Source organism: Macaca mulatta, chromosome 13 (genome assembly GCF_049350105.2).
Source record: "Macaca mulatta isolate MMU2019108-1 chromosome 13, T2T-MMU8v2.0, whole genome shotgun sequence".
Classification (NCBI taxonomy): domain Eukaryota; kingdom Metazoa; phylum Chordata; class Mammalia; order Primates; family Cercopithecidae; genus Macaca; species Macaca mulatta.
Genome location: NC_133418.1, coordinates 9,164,263 through 9,185,988, shown reverse-complemented (window position 1 = coordinate 9,185,988; position 21,726 = coordinate 9,164,263). Strand labels below are relative to the sequence as shown.

The following is a 21,726-nucleotide window of genomic DNA, read 5'->3' as shown; positions in this document are numbered from 1 at the left end:
TTCTGCAGTCATTGTGCCTTGCCCTGTGTTTCGGGACATCTTCTGCATATGTAATAACATGCCTGCCTTCCTCCCTCCCTGCTGTCCCTGCATGTTGCCTCTGGCGCAGGTGGTGAGCATCGAGAAGATGGAGGACACGAGCCTGCTGCCACACCCCATCATCGTCAGCATCAGAAGCAAGGTGGCCTTCCAGTTCATCGAACTCCGGGACCGAGACAGCCTGGTGGAGGCGTTGCTTGTGAGGTTGAAGCAGGTCCATGCCAACCACCCCGTGCACTACGACACCTCTGTGGATGATGACATGGTATGGTCTCTCTGGACCCTGATGATCCCCTTCTTCATGTCTCAGGCCGTGGTCTCCAAAGGGGAGTACACATGAGGAGACCCATGTGGGGATGAGAAGAATGTGGGGCCTGTGCGTGGTCTGCTGTCATTTCTGATGTGCCGGGCGTCCTGAGAGGGTGTGGGGAATTGCCCCACAGCTTGGAGGGGGTGACGGGGACACCACTCACAGGTGAGAAGGGTTGCTATCCCTGCTCCTGAGGTTCAAGGACGGCCTGATTAGAGGCACATGTAACCTGCTAAAAGAGGAGCTTCGTCGGCCCTGAGGTTGGGTAGCTGCACAGGTGGCCCCGGGGTGACTGGGGCCTGGTCTCCTTTCTTCATGTATCTCTTTTTCTCAACCTCTTTTCACCCAAAGTAGTGATGGGGAGAAAAGGAGGTACAGCCTCTCTCTACCCCAGGGCTCCTTTCTCAGAATGGCCATCCTCCTGTCCATAAGCTGAGGGGAGGCTGGGCTGCCCATTAGGAACTGCATATGGACCCAGATACGGACCCGGGCTCTGGGGACAGGGACAGCCTCCCCCGGAGCATGAGGTGGGACTGTGTCTTCCTAGGAACCTGTCTGGTCTGGTGTCAGTCTCTCTTCCCCTTGAGTCACTGAAGTCTGCTATGCCCATGCATCTAAAGGCAACACAAAGACTGTCCCCTCGACTAAAGCCATGATTTTCTCCTCTTTTCTCTCTGTCTCTCTATCTCTTTTGCTGTGCAGGCATCACCCGTGTTTCATTCAACAAGCATGTGTGGTGATCACAGGTTTGGGGATCTTGAAATGGTGTCTTCTCAAAGTAGCGAGGAGAGTGAAAAAGAGAAGAGCCCGCTGCTGCACCCCGATGCCCTGGTCACTGCCTTCCAGCAGTCAGGCAGCCAGAGCCCCGACTCCCAAATGGTGGGTGACGCCTGGTGCCCAGGCTGGACCACAGAGCTGAGCCGTGGGCTTGGGGGGTTGCCCAGCTGTTTAAGTCACCATGGAACCTGACACCTGACCTTGGGAAGCTAGCGCTGCTCCTCCCTCTTGTTCTCATGGGTGAAAAGTGAAGAGGGGTCCACTGAGGTGGTCAGAGGACTGAGGGACAGCTCTCCCACCCACCCTTTGGTAACCCTCGGGCAGCTCTCCGCTGTGGGGCCTGGGGAGCTGCCCGCGCGGCCCCTTGGGGGTCCCTCTCCTTCCAGCCAGTGCTGTCTGTGTGCCCCTCATTCCAGCTTTCCTTTTTTTTTTTGTCTTCTGGGAGAAGGGGTCACCAGTCTTTAGTTTTACTAAACTGGAAGTATTTCTGCTATATTTACTTACAGATTTCCTCTTTGTAGGGAGAACTTGAGGGAAATGTCACGTATAGTCTGGTAAAGATACTGCAAGTTGTGCTTTGAAGTGGGGCCACGGCAGGCAGGGTGCTGCACTGAACCACGAGCACCCGGCAGTGGCCGTGAACCTGTTACCCCGAGCTGATTTTTGGTCACTTAATGGCTCCTGTAAAATCTGTTGTTGGTTTTATTTATCCAAAACTGAGCCTTCTCAAAGTCTTTACACCCGGATCCTTAATTAACTTTTGTTGACAAAACATATGAGAATGTTAAATATATGTATTTATTTCTGCCGTTACTGGAGAATACAGATAATCAAAAGCAAATATAAATACCTTGTTAAAAAGGCACTAAACGTTCCTGCCACCTAGGGGCAATTTCAAGTATTTTCAGTTGCCTAGGGAAATGGTATCTTTCTCATTCCTGTTAATGAGAACAATGCAGTTTTTTTCAGGTTTCAGTTTTCCCTCTGGCTGTCAGGAAGCTCAGGGGAATTTGTGATACCCTGCACTCCCCTTTGCCCTCCGAGCTGACCAGTGGCTTTTCGGCAGATGCAACATCCTGAGAAAGCTTCCCCCAGTGTCCCCTTACCCACCCCTCCCTCCCATCTGATTTGGGCTACTTTAATACTTGGATTTACATATCCTTGTTATCAACCTTGCTAAGGAAATTGTATTTTATTTGTATAAATGCTCCCCTGGGCTCTGAGCTCCTGCAGGGCCATCCTCTGTGTTACTCATCTCTGCGTCCTCTGTGCCCCTGGTAGAGGTTCAGAAATATTTGCGGCTTGAATACAAGTATCCTTGCCCGTTGCTGTTGGCCCCTCGGTGAGCAGAGGCAGTACTTCCTCCACCACCAGTGGTGCCTCGGTGGGCGGGGGTGGTGAGGATGGACCTCTTCCTACATTAAGAACATTCCCATTTCCAGTCCAGAGAACAGATAAAAATAAGCCTGTGGAATGACCACTTTGTGGAATACGGCAGAACCGTGTGTATGTTTCGCACAGAGAAGATTCGGAAGCTCGTAGCCATGGGCATCCCTGAATCGTTGCGTGGGAGACTTTGGCTCCTCTTCTCAGGTAAGCGCTCTTGGTGTCTCTAAGCTACTTGTTCTTTTTGCCATGGACACAGGAACAGCCCGCCCAGCCCGGAGCAGCGCATGTGTTTATGTGCAGATGACATGGTTCTGTCCTTGGGTCATTCCTGTGATTTCCCAGCTGAGGACTTCCACCTGCTGTTGTGTCAGCTGTGGGACCTGGGTCAGGCTGCCTGGGCCTCTGGGCTGTGGCGTCCAACTGGGTGAATGTGAGGTCTGGGCACAGTGACGGCCACTCCTTTAAAAATGCCTTCACGAGGCTCTACATAGTGCTGAGAATTCGATTCAGAACCCCCTAGAAGTGAAGTGTCTGTAGTGTGTGAGCTCTGAAGTAGATGAAACAAAAAGTCCTCACCCACTGTCAACTGGCTGGGCTGCTGAAACACATCCCTCAGAGTCTGGCTACCATGGGTCCCTCCTCCAGTGAAGACACGTAGCGGGCACCAGAGGCAAAAGTGCAGATTTCCCTTCTGTTCCATTTCCTCTGTTCTGCTGGACCTATTCAGGGAGGGCCTCTTTTAGCCTCAGAACCCTGGGGCCTCTCCCTGCACCTATTGGAGAACGCCTGGGAACCCTCATCAGGACATTTAATGGTAGATGGGCTGAGCCTGGGACCAAACTTCCCCAGGGACATACTGGGTAGGCATTTGTCTGTCCCTCCATATCAGCTGTGAGCCACTTGCTCCTTGGGGCAAAGGAGCTTGGGCCCGAGGGCAGGAAGGGAAGGCCCTGCCATTGGAGTGTGCCTTTGCTGCTCCTCAGGGTGCTGTGGGAGGCCAGGTGAGAGGGTCCCTTCCCCAGATGACCTCATTGGCGCTCTTGTCAGCATGGAGGCGCCTGGAGGCTGGGCTGGGTACCTGTGCCCTGCTCCGTCACTCTTCCTGGGACTGGAAGCATCCCTTGTCCTACTTCACCATCAGCCTCTTACTGGTTCCTTATCTACCCCCCAACTTTGTCCCTCACTTTCCTCTTCCCTGTCTCCTCGCAGCCCCCAACCTCCTGCCTGAGATGCCCGGACACAGCCCTCATGCTTCCTGGCACACTCACTGTGTTGGGTGTGGTCGGTGGTCACTGATGCTGCCTGCACCACCGCGCCCCTCGTCTCCCTCCTGCCTCCGGGCTTCTGTAGCTAACTTCCAGAGGCGCAGCATTGAAACACCTCCTTTTAAAAGTGAAAAATGTCTTCTGTATTTTTGTATATAAAAATAACAACATCCATTCATAGTTGAAAAATAAAGGCATGGAGGAGCAAGCAAAGACAGTGCTTCCTTCCTCAGAATCGCACCACCTGAAGGTGAGGCCTGTCACTGCCCAAGGCCTGCATTCTAGGTCTCTTTAACGCATATGTGCGCACACACACATGCATGCACAGACACACGTGCACACACATGGATATGCACACACTTTTCATAAGGAACGCATTCATCCCTCCATCTTGCCCGCCAGTGAGGCCTGGGCTGTAGCTCTGGCTGTGGGTGGCTGGCGCAGGAGTTTTCTGGGCTCCGTCCTGCTGCTGCAGTTTGTGCATCTCAGATGTGACTTCGGAGTTTGATGTGGGCGCTGTGCTGCTGGCCCCTTCACTCCCTCATAGCTGCGCCCCCTCATGTGCCTCACGCATCGGTGCTCAGTGTCATTTCTTGTTGAATTAATGCATGAAATGTGCGTGTGCGTGTGCATGCGTGTGCTCGCACACTCCTGTTACTAGGGAATACAATGTGTTAGAAGTATATTAATAGTTATTTCTGTTATGAGCTTTCTCCCCTTCGCTCTGTAAGGTTATTCTTAGAAAAGCCATACTATTTTTTTTAATTTCTGGTTTTTGGACTAGGCTACATGGCAGAAATGAAGTCCTTACTCTGTCGCCCAGGCTGGAGTGCAGTGGTGTGATCTCGGCTCACTGCAGCCTCTGCCTCCTGGGTTCAAGGGATTCTCCTGCCTCAGCCTCCTGAGTAGCTAGGATTTATAGGCACCCACCACCACGCCTGGCTGATTTTTGTATTTTTAGTAGAGATGAGATTTTACCATGTTGGCCAGTCTGGTCTTGAACTCCTGACCTCAAGTGATCCACCCGCCTTGGCCTCCCAAATTGCTGGGATTACAGGCGTGAGCCGCCGCGCCCAGCCAATATTTTGTCCCTCAGTAAGTAACGAGATCCCACTGGGGTCCCCTGATGGGACCAGCGTCCTCTTCATCATGACACCATCCTAGTAATCATTCCCCCTTGAAACATTGCTTTTAAAACTCAGATGCTGTGACGGACCTCGCCTCACACCCTGGTTACTACGGGAATCTAGTGGAGGAGTCCCTGGGGAAATGCTGCCTGGTAACCGAGGAGATAGAACGAGACCTGCACCGCTCCCTGCCAGAGCACCCCGCCTTCCAGAACGAAACGGGGATCGCTGCTTTGAGGAGAGTCTTGACGGCCTATGCCCACCGGAACCCCAAGATTGGATACTGCCAGGTGAAAGGGGTGTGCTCTGGGGCGCCGAGTCTTTAGTTGGTGTCTCACATTGACCTTCCCAGGGTTTCATTTCCATTCCCAGTCATCCGGTCCTGAGTGTTGTCATGTGAAGGCACTGTACTCAGTCCCTTTCCGGAAAGAAAGTATCAAATGAGGGCCAGAGGGACTCATCTTCTTATAATCAGCGAATCATGAGGTCAGGAGATCGAGACCGTCCTGGCCAACATGGTGAAACCCCGTTTACTAAAAATACAAAAATTAGCTGGGCATGGTGGCGTGTGCCTGTAATCCCAGCTACTCAGGAGGCTGAGGCAGGAGAATCACTTGCACCCGGGAGTCGGAGGTTGCGGTGAGCCGAGATCGTGCCACTGTACTCCAGCCTGGCGACAGAGCGAGAGTCTGTCTCAAAAAAAAAAAAAAATGTACCGAGTTCCTGAAAAGAGGAGCATGCATGTGTTGTGGTTGTTGGTGGCAGAGCAGATTTGGTCTTTGACGCCCCTCTTGAGCTCAGACATAGGAGGGCATTAATAGAATTTCTAGACCTCTACAGAAATTACAGGAATTATTTAAAATGGCAGCACTATTTGGGGAGAAAGAAGATGATCAGGGCAGATCCCCTCCCTTTAGGACACACGAGTGGAGGTGAGATGTCTGCTGAGCTTTCCCGAGCTAAGGGTGTGGTCCGCAGGCACAAAAGGAAAATCAGTCCATTAAAGCAGCAGCCAAACCCAGCACAAGCCGGGATTAGTGAAGCTCTTGACATTTAAACATTTAAGATTTCAAACTTTGTTTTCCTGTGAATAAGCAAAGTCAATGAGCGAATTAAGTTGTGTGTGTGTCTGTTTGAAAAAACAGAGAACAACCCTAAGACTTGCACCACAGCAAGATTCCACATTGCTAGATGGGGACCGGAGCTGAGTGGTGGCTGATGGCTCAGCTGGGTGTGTCCTGTGAGGACAGTGTTGATATCATGGTCATTCCACTGCACAGTGTCAGTGTGGCTGGTGTACACTGGATCTCTCACCTATGAAATCTTTACTTTTGTGGGTTGGTCGGGCTTGGATGCTTGTACCATCTCTGTGGCATCATGTGGGCTGGTCAGTAACTGCCCTCCTTGACTCTCGAGCAGTCCATGAACATCCTGACCTCCGTGCTGCTGCTGTACGCCAAGGAGGAGGAAGCCTTCTGGCTGCTGGTTGCCGTGTGTGAGCGGATGCTGCCTGATTACTTCAACCACCGAGTGATCGGTAAACAGACCCCCTCCTCCTCCTGTGTACCTGGGGAAGAGTGACAGAGCCTGGGCAGGATGTTTCTCATCAGTCCTGTTTACAGAGTCTGTCAGTACCACTCCGCTAGTCTGTCTGCAAACACAGTTTGACTCCTGAATTTGCAAAACTAACTCGGGAAGTTCTCTGCACAGTTCTGACAATGTAGTGGAATAAAGACCTATAGAGTTGGGATTAAAACAAACACGTGATTTTAGATGGATAGCTGAACTTACAAGAAGGGAAGAAAGATCCAAGGCCCAAGAAACGAGTCAGAAAGTGAAAACCAGGGTGGTTTTCCACGGATGCCATGGGCTGGAAAGGGAGGGTGGGGGTGTGGGGGGATGCCTCTCGGTAGCCCAGGGAGCTTGTTCAGAGAGGAGACCCTTGGTTCCCCTAGAGAGAGGAGGTAGGTGGGACAGAACTAGAGACCCTCAAGGCCCTTGTGGTCAGTTAAAGGGCAAACTTGGAAAAGTCCCCCACTTCCATAAGGACATCCTAAGAAAGCTCGCTGGCTGCTGTCTGGACTCTGGGTAACCTGTGGTCTTGCAAAACTCCTGTGCTGGGTACCTGACTTTCATGTGGTTGAGATTTAAATGTGTGCTGTCTCTCTGGTCCGGCAACCTCCTAGTAAACAATACAAAAACGGCTTTGGACTGGTGATACTCTTAAGGACCCTTCCTAGTAATTCAGATGAGAGATAGAGCTGGCCTAAAATTAGGGTGGCAGCCCTGGGAACAGAACCAACTTCAGACAGAATTTAGCAACTGAGTGGATGTAGGAGCAAGGCGGGAGGAAGGCGCCTTTGAAGACTCTGCCCTCAGGACTGAAGGGTGAACCCTAGGAATAAGGAGGGGCAGGTGGGTGGTGTGGTCAGCTGGGAAGGCGGTGATGGCTCTGTGCCTTCTGGCCCAGGTGTGCCGTTCCCTGAGCCTTCGGCCGTGCACACCAGCTCCTCCGTGTGCCTGAGTGGCTAGCTGGCTTGCTTCCCTTGTTACTTTGTGTTGTGGGAAGCGGCATAAGGAACAGAGCAGCAAGGAGTAATTAAAACCTCGGCGTCATTGAGAGACATGCTGTCAAAGCCACTGTTGATGATTGTTGCTATGTGACAGCTCATATGCAACAGTGCCAACTAGACCGTCTGCGAGAGTGCACGTGCCTGTGTGGACACTGCCCCAAGACAGGAGGGGACCTTTGGAACACATGCATTACCCCAGCAAGTTCTCTTCTGCACCCTTCAGTACCATAGGCAACAGCTGGTACTGAGTTCTGTCAGCACGAATTAATTTGGCCTACTCTTGAACCTTGTATAAATGTAATCATGGAGGACGGGGTCTTCTGTGTCTGGCTTCCATCACACAGCAGAGTGTCTGTAAGAGGCAGCCATGTTGTTGGTGTGTTGTAGAGCTTGCCCCTCTTTGTTGCTGAGTAGGATTTCACTGGTGTGCTTGTCCAGTCACCTGCTGATGTGCATTTGAGTTGTTTCCGGTCTTGGAATATGATAAATAAAGTAGCAGTGAGCAGTCATATAAGTCTTTTTATGAATATATACTGTCATTTTTCTTGGGTATTTACCTAGGAGAAGAATTGAGGGGTCATAGGTTAGATGTATGACTTACTAAGAAACGCAGTGTTCCAGAGTGGATGTAACATGTTCATTTGTCTCATACCAGCACTGTAGGAGAGTTCGGCTTGCTCCACATCCTTGCTAACACTTGGTATTGTCCATCTTTTTAATTTTAGGCATCTAGTGGGTAAGAAGTAGTATAATTATGGTGGTTTTAATTTGCATTTCTCTGATGATTAATGATGTCTCTTTGCTTACTGACCATTTGTTTATTGACTCTTCTGAGTGTTCAAATCTTTAGCCTCTTTAAAAAAGGTTGGTTGTTACCTTCTAAGTTGCAAGAGTTCTTTCTTTTGAATATAAGACCTCTGTCAGGCATATGGATTGCAAATATTTTCTCAAAGTTTGAAGCTTGCATTTTCATTTTATTGATGGTGTCTTTTGTAGAATAGCAGTTTTAATTTTGACGAAGTCCAGTTTACAATTTTTTCTATGGTTAGTACTTTTTATGTCATAAGAAATGTATTTTTCTTAAATTTTCTTCTAAAAATTTTACAGTATTAACTTTTATATGTGGGTCTATGGTCTATTTCAGATGTGTTTTTCTGTATGGTGTGAGGTAGGGGCTAGTGTTCCTTTATTTCCCCCATGCCAGTGTCCAGCTGATCAAGCAGTATTTTTTTTTTAAGGCTATTTTTTACCCATTGAATTACCTTGGTCTAAATGTCAGAATCAATGAACTAAGCATGGATGCTTTTCTGGACTCAAATTCCATCTCTTTGTTCTGGTTACCTCAGAGTGATTTTAATTTCAGACTGACCTTAGAGAGTGAGTCTCACCCCAGCTAGAGCCCTGTGGCCTTCCTTTTCCAGGGGCGCAAGTGGACCAGTCTGTCTTTGAGGAGCTCATCAAGGGTCATCTCCCAGAACTGGCGGAGCACATGAACGACCTCTCAGCCCTGGCATCTGTCTCTCTCTCGTGGTTCCTGACCCTGTTCCTCAGCATCATGCCTCTAGAGAGTGCGGTGAATGTGGTAGATTGCTTCTTCTATGATGGCATCAAAGCCATCTTCCAACTGGGACTGGCTGTGCTTGAGGCCAATGCTGAGGACCTGTGCAGCAGCAAGGACGATGGCCAGGCCTTGATGATCCTCAGCAGGTGGGCCCCGCTGCGCCTCTGTGGCCAACCAGAGATGGAGGAGGCAGCAGCACATGCCCAGTAGGGCTATCCGTGGGGAAGTTGTTTTTTTTTCTATCGAGACAGAGTTTCACTCTGTTGCCCAGGCTGGAGTGCAGTGGCACAATCTGCTCACTACAACCTCCGCCTCCCAGCTTCAAATGATTTTCCTGCCTCAGTCTCCCGAGTAGCTGGGACTACAGGAACCCACCACCACGCTCGGCTAACTTTTGTAATTGTAGTAGAGACAGGGTTTCACCATGTTGGCCAGGCTGGTCTTGAATTCCTGGCCTCAAGTGATCCACCCACCTCGGCCTCACAAAGTATTGGGATTACAGGCGTGAGTCACCGCCTGGCCCCTATGGAGGTTTTCTGTTCCACTCTGCCTCTTGACATTCTGTGGTCTCCCCGAGCCAGTTTGCCATGTGGCACTATCCCAGGCATGGGGTGAAGGGTGACATCGTCCCTCACTCCTTTCCACAGTGAGAGAGTCCAGGAAGAGCAGGGCCGTAAATGCTTTTCTTTAAGAAGATTAAATGTCTTGCATTTACATGGACTCAACAGTGGCCTTGAACAGGGCTTGGGGGGCACCAGGCATCATGGGCGTCAGGCAGCCAGCTAGAGGATGCAGACATTTTCTGCATAAGGCTAGTGAGCAGCAGTGAGGGAAAAGGCCCACTAGGATGAGCACCAGAGCTGGGCTTTCTAGGAGCTGAGGGCAAGTCAGATGACATTGAAAGAGGGGGTTCTTTTTCAGAGCATGATGGAAGCTTAACCTTGCATGTATGTGCATAATGTTGGGCTTACTTCACTGGAGAGTTTTAGGCCTGGAAAGCCACCTGTGGAGCCCGATGCACAAGCCGGGCTTCATGACTGCCTCCCGCTTCTCTAAAACGAGCGGAGCAGCTGCAGCCTTGCCCTCCTCCCAGGTGTTGGTGTTTGAAGTGCCCTGGCATGTCTGACACTGTGAAGGCGGCACGTCTGACACTGTGAGGGCAGCACGTGTTGTGTGGTACCCGAACGAGGATGGACTTGGGTGTTGACGGGGCGGTGTGTTCAGGTTTCTAGATCACATTAAGAATGAGGACAGCCCAGGGCCCCCAGTTGGCAGCCACCATGCCTTTTTCTCCGACGACCAGGAGCCCTACCCTGTGACTGACATTTCAGACCTGATCCGGGATTCCTATGAGGTAACGGGAACCCCCGTCCCATGCCCTGTTGTAGTCCCCAACCCCCTGGGAATCATGACAGGGGGGAGGTTCCTGGGCCACTTCCTGTTTCCACACTTTGGATGAGCATGGGACTGAGCCAAGTGGTCCCTTGTTCCTCTGCAGAAATTTGGAGACCAGTCTGTGGAGCAGATCGAACACCTGCGTTACAAGCACAGGATCAGGGTTCTCCAAGGCCACGAGGACACCACAAAGCAGAACGTGGTGGGTAGCAGACGCCTCACGCTGGTGCTCACGGTATTGGGGAGCCAACCTGGAAGTGTGTGTCCTTTTTGGTCATGTCATTAGAATGCCAGCTTTGAAAAATGAATTTTGTTTTTTGCATTATATTAACAATGTAGGGGTGAAGTAGTGTAGAAACAATGTGGGCTTTGGAGCCAGGTGGTGTACTCAACACTGTGAGCCTGTTTCCCCCATGTAAAATGGGGATAACAGTGCCTGCTGCGCAGTTAAATGAGGTTGGGGTCTATAGTGCCTAGCACAGGGGGCCCACAGGGGCATTAGCTGGCGCTCAGAAGGCTCCTCCTGCTCGTGCTGTTTCTCTGCTAGCTTCCTGGCTTCCATTAGAGCTCAGTAGGTTTGTCCTTAGGCACTGATGTGTGAACTGGAAAGAAAGTGAGGATGAAACACCTGGGAAAGATACCTGGAAGTGATCTTTATGTCAGAAAAGAGCCTTTGCAGGAGGGAAGCTGGTGCATGGGCCCCTTAGGTCCCTTTCAGGAGGAAGAGTCCCCTCCTGCCCTGACTCCCGGGGGTGCAGGCCTAGACGTCATGCCATTGCTGTTTATTCTTTCCTCAAGCTTCGAGTCGTTATCCCGGAAGTCTCAATTCTTCCTGAAGACCTGGAGGAGCTCTATGACTTATTCAAGGTATGCAGCTCTGGGAGGATGAGGGGTTCCAGGCCCTGAGCTGGCCCGAGCTGTGGTGTCCAGCCTGCCCAGGGGCCAACATGCAGCTGCCTGCAGGGCTCTGCGGAACAGAGGCTGGAGCTGCCCCCCTTGAAGCTGTCTTAGCCTGCCTACTCACTTTTACCCAGAAACCTCTCTCCCCACCCTCCGCCCTGGAACATGGGAGGAGGGAGCCAGGGTGCTCTTTGGGCAGCCCGCCAGGCCTGGCCTCGCACTGAAGCAGCTGCACTCTGCTGGGAGGGCTTCGTTGCTGTGATCTACTCTGCTTGCTGCTGCTCTGAGTGCAGGCTCTGGGTCCTAGTCCGCAGGAGATGAAACGGTGACCCTTACTGAAATCATCACCTGATATACTTTTTAATTACTTGTGACCCCACCCCACAGTACATGCGTGCATATTTTCATATTTGTGTGGCAGGTATGCATGCAAGTTCATATTCTGTTATTCCTTAACATTCTTCCATGTTGCTGTGTAGTCTTAATCATTTTAAATAACTCTACGATCTGTCATATAGCTAATACTTAATATAGTTAACGAGAATTTTAATATTTGGATATTTACCTGGAATTATCCTGCAAAGAACATCTTCAGGCATGTTTGCTAGAGTTTTCTTGCTGAAAACAGTGAATGGAAATGAGGAAGAGAGGCAGGCACGGTGGTGGACTCTTGCTACCCTGGCAGAGAAGGGGAGGAAGTGCAGTGGCAGAAAGCAAGCCTGGCAGGGAAAGGAGTGCGGCTGCCCCAGCTTGTCCTGGTGGGGGCTCCGTGCCCCTTTCCTTCCTGAGCTCAGGTTCCCTGCAGGACTGAAATGAGTCAGCACAGTTCAGGGCTTCGGAGGCCATGGAGCAGGCCTTTCCCTGCAGTCACTGACGGGATTGTTGGGCTGGTTGGTAGGTTCCTGCGCTCCTCATTCCTAATGAGCAGGATATGTGGTGAGAATTAGCAGGCCGCTTTCTCCTGTAAACATCATGTTTGCACGTTTTATTGTTTCCTTTGATGTGTGAAGGCAAAATATGAAGTCACAGGTTACTTAGTATCCCAACCCCCCAGCCTTATTTTGGCTTTTGTCAAGGAAGGAAAACAGGGAATATTAGGAACATAAAAGTAGGCAAACAAATTATGTGAGTTTTGGCTTGTGTTTTTTGCCTTAAAAAGACTTTTACTTATTTAGGGCTAATTGTTCTCAAGTTGGGAGAGTAGGAACCTTCACATGCTGGAATTTATGTAATTTAAAGGATGGCTTTAAATTCGCAATAAAAACAAATTTCGTTAAGTACCAGCCACATCGTTCATGTTTCATAGGAAAGATTAAAGAAGGCCTTCAGAGCCAACCATGCTTGTTTCCTGTTTCTGTCCTTCCTATGAAGGATGAACAGTGTTGGTTGGTACTTGAGAAAATGTATTTTTATTGTTAGTTTAAAGCCATTCTTTAAATTACATAAATTCAGGTCTGTGATATCTCATTTTCTCTCAAATTGAGAACAGCTTCATTACTTTATCTCCGCAAGTAGGATGTGAACAGTATAAATACAGACTTGGTGCATAAGCTACTCCTGGAAGCATGGGACCTGAAACAGTGCCTTGTGTATTCCACAAACGCGTTCGTACTGCTAAGCAGTGAAATTCACCCAATGTTGCTGGGTTATTGTGCTCTAGAGAGCATTTGGTCTCTTCAGTGTTATTTTGCTTCCTTTCATGTTCTGCATAAGACTTATTTTCAAAGTTTAATTGAAAGACACAAAACTAAATAAAATAATACCTACTCTTAACATTGATAAAAGAAAAAGCTTCTAAGCAAGAAAGGAAAGTGGCTGGGTGCAGTGGCTCACACCTGTAATCCCAGCACTTTGGGAGGCCGAGGTGGGCGGATTACTTGAGGTCAGTAGTTCGAGACCAGCTTGGCCAACATTGTGAAAACCTATCTGTACTAAAAATACAAAAATTAGCGGGGCGTGGTGACGCGCACCTGTAATCCCAGCTACTTAGGAAGCTGAGGCGGGAAAATTGCTTGAACGTGGGAGGTGGAGGTTGCAGTGAGCCAAGATTACAGCCACTGCACTCCAGCCCTGGAGACAACAGTGAAACTCTGTCTCAAAATAAATAAATAAAAAATTTGAAAAAAAAAAAGGAAAGGACCTATCGTGCCCCTATTGCCCTTCCTGTACAGGTAATTACAGTTAACAATTTGCATATCTTTCCAGAATTTTCCATCTTATGTCTGTCTATACACACATGCCTACAATACATACACACACACTCACTTTTCTTTCCCACATAGAAGTGAAATTATGGTATATATAATGACCTGCAGGGTTTTTTTTTTTGTTTCAGTTGACCATATATCATGAACTTTGTTCTATATGAGAATCTATAGATCTTTTCTCATACTTTTTTAGTGATTGCAGTTTCCTTGTAGGGCCGAACTCTGATATATTTAATCATTCATCTCTTGAGTGACATTTGTGTTGCTTCCGGTTGTTGCTGCTTGACATTGAGCACCTGTGCATTTCCTGGACCCCAGTGCTGCTGATTCTGTAGAATGTGTTCCTTGAAGTGGAACTGTTGGCTCATGGGTGACGTATATATCCAACTTCAGTCAATACTGCTAAAGCATTTTTAATTTTTTCAAATGCCAGTTCCGGCTGGGCACAGTGGCTTATGTCTGTAATCCCAGCACTGTGGGAGGCCAGTGCAGGTGGATCACTTGAGTTCCAGAGTTTGAGACTGGCCTGACCAACATGGTGAAATCCCATCTCTACTAAAAATACAAAAATCAACCAGGCGTGGTGGCATGCACCTGTAATCCCAGCTACTCGGGAGGCTGAGGCAGGAGAATGGCTTGAACCTGGGAGGCAGAGGTTGCAGTGAGCCAAGATCACACCACTGCACTCCAGCCTGGGCAACAAGAGTGAGACTCTGTCTTAAGAAAAAAAAAAAAAAAATTATAGTCCCACTGATGGTGTCTAAGAGGACTCATTTCCCCACACTCCACACCCACCCAGCATTTAATATCATGGATCTTTTAAAATTTTCTAGTCCAGTGGAAAATTGCATTTCATTTTAATTTAAACTTGTTTTCTCATTAATGAGGTAGAGTGCCAGTTCATGTTTATTGGCTAGTTGTGTACTCTTTGAATCACCTGTTCATATCCTTTGCCTATTTTTATAGTGGTTTGTTTTTCTGTGGGATTCTACGTAAACTAGTATTTGTCCTGGGCCTGTGCATTACAACCATTTCTTCTGCATTTTATGGGATGTTGATGTGACAGTCTACACGACTCTACATAGAAATTCATGGTGTGCCTTGGGTTTTAAGGAACAGAAATTTATGAGACCTTTATTTCACACTTAAAAGTTCTTGTGGTTATTTTCATGATTCTGTAATGACTGTTTAAATAACATGGCTGCAGTAAATATGACAGTAAAATGATAAATGGCATTTTGGTCTCTATTTGAGGATACGAGCTTGCCGACTATGGCATCTGACCTTGTTTTTGTCCCATCCTGTGGACAGAGGTCAAGAACCCTGCAGTTATTGGGAACTACTTCAGACTTGTGAATTGGGATGTCCAAAGAGACGATGTAGTCATTTAGTATGGGTGGAAATGATGCATTCTGAAGAGGATCACCTGGTCCTCAGTGACAGGGGTGGTTTTGTTAGTTTTCAGTCTGTTCCCAAGACTTCAACTCACCTTAAAAAAAAAAAAAAAACTTTAGGCCGGGAGCGGTGGCTCAAGCCTGTAATCCCAGCACTTTGGGAGGCCGAGACGGGCAGATCACGAGGTCAGGAGATCGAGACCATCCCGGCTAACGTAGTGAAACCCCATCTCTTTTAATACAAAAAAACTAGCCGGGCAAGGTGGCGGGCGCCTGTAGTCCCAGCTACTCGGGAGGCTGAGGCAGGAGAATGGCATCAACCCGGGAGGCGGAGCTTGCAGTGAGCTGAGATCCGGCCACTGCACTCCAGCCTGGGTGACAGAGCGAGACTCCGTCTCAGGAAAAAAAAAAAAACTTTATTTAAAAAATTGTTAATGTATTCATGTGGTTCAGAATTCAGAAAGTATTAAAAATATGCAATAAAAAGTCTCATTTCCACCTTTGGGGTCCTCTCCACAGGTAGGCAGGGTTATTAGTTCCTTCTGTATCCTACAGATCTGGCTACTCCTTTTTGATTTTCAAATAATATGGTTTTGGGCCAGTTGCAGTGGCTCATGCCTGTAATCCCAGCACTTTGGGAGGCCAAGGTGAGTGGATCACCTGAGGCCAGGAGTTCGAGACCAGCCCGGCTAACACGGTGAAACCCCGTCTCTACTAAAAATACAAAAAAATTAGCTGGGTGTGGTGGCAGGCACCTGTAATCCCAGCTACTCGGGAGGCTGAATCGTTTGAACCTGGGAGGCAGAGGTTGCAGTGAGCTGAGATTGCGCCACTGCGCTCCAGCCTGGGTGACCAAGAGAGACTCCATCTCAAGAAAAAAAAAAAAAAGCGCTCTGGTTGCCCAGACTGGAGTGCAGTGGCACGATCTTGGTTCACTGCAACCTCTGCCTCCCAGGTTCAAGCGATTCTACTGTCTCAGCCTCCCGAGTAGCTGGGATTACAGGTGCACACCGCTACACCCAGCTAATTTTTTGTATTTTTTAGTAGAGACAGGGTTTCACCATGTTGCCCAGGCTGGTCACAAACTCCTGAGCTCAGGCAATCCACCCGCCTTGGCCTCCCAAAGTGCTGGGATTACAGGCGTGAGCCACTGCGCCCGGCCAAAAAAGTACAATTTTAAGTGAAAATATCAGAATAAAAACTGTGTGTCTTCTATAATGAAAACTATGTTAGCTGAACTGTACATTTAAAAAGTTAAATTGGTACATTTTACGTTATGTATAGTTTACCACAATGAGAAAAAAAAAAACCAGAAAAAAGAAAAATAAACCAACATAAAAATTACATGTTCATGTGGGCAAGGATGTCAGGGTAACAAGGGAACACTTTTACATACCCAGTTAGAGTGATGAGATTGTAGTAATTTATTATTTGTTTGTGTTACAATGTGGCTTGTTCAAAAAGTGGTAAGAGCTCCCTTTCCCCATCTTGTCTGAAGAGAGAACACATGATGAGCTGTTACTGGGAGCAGCCCAGGCCCACGGCCTCACGCCACGACCCCAGCCGGCCCTATGCCGAGCAGTACCGCATAGACGCCCGGCAGTTTGCACACCTGTTTCAGCTAGTCTCGCCCTGGACCTGTGGGGCCCACACGGAGATCCTTGCTGAAAGGACGTTCAGGCTCTTGGATGACAACATGGACCAGCTCATCGAGTTCAAGGCGTTTGTGAGCTGCCTCGGTATGCCTCTGTGGGATTTCGCAGTGAGGTGCTTTGGGGGGTGGGTCTGTGAACAGAAGACAAAGTGGATCTTCGGAGCAGGCAGATGCACACGGTGTAACACTTTTGTGACTGGCCTGACACGAACTTAGGATTTTGAAATACCACTCATCAGGCTCCTCTCAGGATCTACTTTCTGAAGGGGGATGGGAGAGGGGCCCACGCTTTCTACATACAGGGCTGTTTACCTTGCTTTCCTTGGCACCCACGATGTGGTGGTGGCTTGTTGGGAGCCATGTTCCTAACTTTCGTCCATAAAATTAAAATGTTTTGGAAGGTATGAGGCCAGACAACATTCCCAAAGTTCCTTAGAGCTCACACAGTCAGCAGCCCTGCCTTTAACACTTTCATTGCTGCCATGGTGTGTGTCTGGGGCAGGGGAGTTGCGGGTGGCAGGTGTTGACTTTCCCGACTGTTCTCTCCACAGTGAGTTTGTGTCCTGACAAATGGACTTTCAGCATTGGCATCAACTCACTCTCTCTTTTTAAAAATTTTGCAGATATTATGTATAATGGAGAAATGAATGAGAAAATTAAACTATTATACAGGCTTCATATCCCTCCAGGTAAGAAAGTCCAAGCAGCAAAATCAGACTGTGCTCTGCTTAAACACAGTACCAGTTTTGTGCATGACTCTGAAGCTCTTCTGTTTTTGAAGTTCACTTATGCTCGAGGCAACAGGTGTTTCTCGCTTGGGGTTTCAGGCCGCAGGTTTGAAGTTCTGTGCTGCACAGCTCTAGCAGGAGCTCCCAAACTTGAGTGTGCACCAGAATCCCCTGGAAGGCCTGTTTAAACCAAGTTCCTGGGCCCCCGCGCTGGGTCTGAGGACACCTTCAGAACCGCTGGCCTGTGGAATGTGTGTGAGCGCCAGACTCTTTATTTTAGGCTACTGAATCTGAAGAACATTTCATGTTTCTAGTGCATCAGACCATGTTTTCTACAAATTTCAGCTCTAGTAACCAGGAAAAGGAAGCCATTTCGATATCTATGAGATCAGACTTGACGTTGACAGGAACACCACCAAAGAAACCTAAAAGGTGTTCCTTGGATCTTAAAAACTAGTAGAGATGAATCAGAAATCCCAGAGGGCTCTGACCCCGCAGTGCTGTGGTTGTGGTTGTGGTTGTGGTTCTGGTGTTGGATGGTGCCTGGGGAGGCTGGTGGGTGCTGAGGGGGTTTCTAGGGCCATGATATCCTGGTGGCTTTTTCAGCTATTAATGCACATACACATTCCCCTTTATCCACTGTACATATGTCCCAAGCACCCCCGCAACTCCCCGTGGATGCCGGAAACTGTGGATAGTACCAAATCCTATATACACTAGATTTTTTCAATCTGATCACCGAGATGACTAATGAGTAACAGGCAGGTAGTGTAGATCTTGTGGAGATAGTGGTCAAAGGGAGGATTCACGTCTGACCTGGGATGGAGTGGAACAGCGCAAGATTTCAAAATGTTACTCAGAGCAGCGTGCAGTTTAACACTTTGGATGAGGGGGGACTACGGTACAAACATTGAGGATGCATCTGGACATTAGTTGTGGGCTTTCTGGGTCTACTTCCTGGATGCAGCCCTTACTGAACTGGCATCTGATACCTTAGGCATGCACGCTGTCCCCAGTGAGCATTCTGTGCTGGCCACACAGTCCCTCCTTGACCTCCCCATTGACAATGTACACTATTATGACTTGAGTGCAAATTGTTTATTTTATTATTTATTTATTGTTTCCCTTTCTCTGTCAGCTGATCATAAATGCAAATTGTTTAGCATCACTGATGTTTTCTGCCCTTTATGCCAATATACATTGAGTTTTAATTTATCCTTATTTTTCACAAATGTTTTTCTAGTAACATAAGAAGGCATGCGTAATTGTTGATCTTCATCATATCATCATCATCGTTATCTTTCTGTAATTGTCATTATCTGTATCTGGCATTCTTAAATAGAATATGATTGTTTTTATTTTACTCTATTATTTTATCTTGGTTTGGAAATAAACATTATTTTGGAATAATTTTAGATTTATAGAGAAGTTGCATAGATTAGTACAGATAGCATTTCACCCTGATACATTTTAAAATTTATAATTGGCTTTTGAATTATCTAAGATTGATTTTTGATTCTTCATCTAACTTTCTTTTTTTTTTTTTTTTTTTTTTTTTTTTTTTTTTGAGACGGAGTCTCACTCTGTCGCCCAGGCTGGAGTGCAGTGGTGTGATCTCAGCTCACTGCAAGCTCCACCTCCCGGGTTCATGCCATTCTCCTGCCTCAGCCTCCCGAGTAGCTGGGACTAAAAGGCGCCCACCGCTACGCTCGGCTAATTTTTTGTATTTTTTAGTAGAGACGGGGTTTCACCGTGTTAGCCAGGATGGTCTCGATCTCCTGACCTCGTGAGCCACCCGCCTCGGCCTCCCAAAGTGCTGGGATTACAGGTGTGAGCCACCACACCCAGCCTCTTCATCTAACTTTCTAATGAATTACTACTTGTTTCCAAGTAAGTTTATTTCTAAAAGACATTTTAATTACATTGATTTATTAAAAGCATTTGTACCTTCATGGTTTCAGAAAATCAATTGTTCAAACCTTTTTGAACATATCTGATTGTGATATTCATACTGTGTGACTCCGAATTTAAATCAAGTTCAATGGAAATTAAGACATGATGTATTTTAGTGTATGTTTCGTATCTGAATTTTTGATGCAGTTAAAAAAGCCTTAAGAAAACGACAAAAAAGCCTTAAGAGTGCAGACAGCCTAAAATCTCTATTTTAAAACATCATTTTCCTGAGGCCATGCAGACTCATATCTAAGTTCTTATCATTTAAATAGACTTAATTCTAACAAATACTTACTTTCATAATGAAAAACTTTTTAAAGGTGGGACAGACATACTAGTTACGAAATGAAAGTTTACAATCACAGATCAGGAAGTATAATGAGATTACATCAAATGTGAATTTGTGTGCCTAAAGAATTCTCTTCACCTAAGTCTTACTATTTACCTGTTGAAGAGGCAAGGGTAGAAAACGTCAGTACCTTGCTGAAACACCCGCCCGTGTAGAGCAGGCCCGGCCCTCTGCCAGGGTAACATAGGAGACGGGTGTCTCCTGTGAGCTTGGTTGTGAAGGCGTCTGCTGCAGCTCAGGAAGCAATGAAGAGCCGAGGCCCAAGGCCTCATCCATTTCCAGGAGGGCTCACTTTATGGGCTCTTGGCGATTGTAACACTATTTAGCACAGGAACTAGGAAGGAAATATTACAGATGTGATTTGGTACCATGTCAGGTAATACACAGATGAAGAGTATTCCAGAAGATGATGAAATCCAACAGTTTTCACTGCAGATCGATAAGCCCTATGGATATTGGTCATTTTGCTAAATTATACTAACTGGACTTTCAGAGGAGAACTTCCTGGGAGAACTTTATTTTCCTTGGAAAGAAACATGATAACAAACTTCTGAGAAAGTTAACATTGAAAATGGACACACAAAAATGAGACAATTTGGAGGTTCTTTTATAAGTTTGTATACTGAGCAGGCCTATGAGTTCCTTCTGCGAACTCTGAGATTCAGGGAATATGCTCTTTTATTCACAGATAGGCTGAAAGGTTTGCCTGCTAGCATGAATCCACATTAAAGGATGTCCTTAAAATGTTGACTAATAAAATTGGAGCTGCTCCAGTCTTTGTGTTCAGCTTTCTGTGAAGGAATAGAGGTTTCCTTCTGAGGTCTTATACATAACCAAGTAATCTGCTGTCTAAAGGATGAGTTTTGTCAAGAAGTTGAGTTAAAAGGAGAAATCTTTTGAATAATTCCAATTTGCAGTTGGTTAAGGGTAATTATTGATTTTAAAAAAAGCATTTAAAACGTTGAAAACCTGAATGAACTTGATAACTGAAAGAGCACATGACGTTATATTAACACATACTGAGAAAACAGGAATTCAAAGCAAAAACTGAACTTTGAGAAAAAGGAGGTCACAAATGCTTCATTAGTGATGTTGAGTCAGCGTTATAATTTGAGTTCTCAAACATAATTATAGATTAGTACAGCAATATTGGTGTATGAATGAGGGAAAGCTTTGTTCTGAAATACTTTATATGAAAAAGTATTGATTGGATTCCAAATCTAGTCCCATTAGCCAAAAAAATTGTCAACATTACATTTGTCAGTGAAAAAGGGGTTGATACATAGAATGAACATGTGCTTGAGGTAGAATTGTGAGCACTGGAGCCGTTCAGATCCTCTATAATGACTTTACCAAGTAGAAAAAAAATGCCATTTGCTCTCCGCTGCTTGTTCAGTTTCTCACTGATGGTGACAGTCTGTTTTGAAGAGATCATCATTTTGAAGACCTAATTGGGGATTGCATGTAGCTGCTTCACTATTAGTATTAGGATGAAAACTAATATTAAGGAGTCCTGAGCGTGCCAAGATTTTGGTAACATCTTATCCTTTTTGTCACTTGACCCTATCTCGCCTGTGATAAGGTGATGTACCATGGATATCTGTTAGAATGGATCTGCTTTCCAAACCTATGTAGTACAATTGGAAATATACAAGATCTTTGCACAGCATGGTCTGCGTTGCCAAGGGTATCTACAGAGTAAATGGTAGGTACTGATAAATATATACCATTGTGTGCCACATAGGGACGTTCTAGGCAAGGATAGACAGCATATATGATGGTGGTCCCACAGGATTACGACGAGACTGAAAAATTCTTAGCAGTTAGCAGAACACCATAGCAAAACACATGACTCATGTTCTTGTGATGATGCTGGTGTAAACACCTCTATTGCCATTGTATAAAAGTGTAGCATATAAAATTACATACAACACCTAAACTGGGTAATGATAATGTTATTGGTTTATGTAATTACTATACTATTTATCATTATTTTAGCATGTATTCCTTCTACTTATTTTTTTAAAAAAAAAAGTAAACTATAAAACAGCCTCACGCAGGTCCTTCAGGAGCTATTCCAGAAGGCACTGTTATCACAGGAGAGG

At 46.9% G+C, this 21,726-nt stretch overlaps 1 protein-coding gene across 3 annotated transcripts in view; it reads left to right on the top strand.

Annotated features, from left to right (window-relative positions):
• TBC1D8 (TBC1 domain family member 8) overlaps positions 1 to 21,726 on the top strand; it is a 133,600-nt gene that overhangs the window by 104,622 nt on the left and 7,252 nt on the right. For all 3 annotated transcript variants that reach the window (XM_077958873.1, XM_015112967.3, XM_015112966.3), the window contains 11 exons: positions 110 to 304; positions 1,052 to 1,228; positions 2,569 to 2,719; positions 4,983 to 5,197; positions 6,327 to 6,444; positions 8,902 to 9,187; positions 10,266 to 10,395; positions 10,540 to 10,638; positions 11,235 to 11,303; positions 16,436 to 16,676; positions 17,215 to 17,280. In XM_077958873.1, coding sequence (XP_077814999.1) covers positions 110 to 304; positions 1,052 to 1,228; positions 2,569 to 2,719; positions 4,983 to 5,197; positions 6,327 to 6,444; positions 8,902 to 9,187; positions 10,266 to 10,395; positions 10,540 to 10,638; positions 11,235 to 11,303; positions 16,436 to 16,676; positions 17,215 to 17,280 — 1,747 coding nt within the window. The remainder of the gene's footprint in view (positions 1 to 109; positions 305 to 1,051; positions 1,229 to 2,568; positions 2,720 to 4,982; positions 5,198 to 6,326; positions 6,445 to 8,901; positions 9,188 to 10,265; positions 10,396 to 10,539; positions 10,639 to 11,234; positions 11,304 to 16,435; positions 16,677 to 17,214; positions 17,281 to 21,726) is intronic.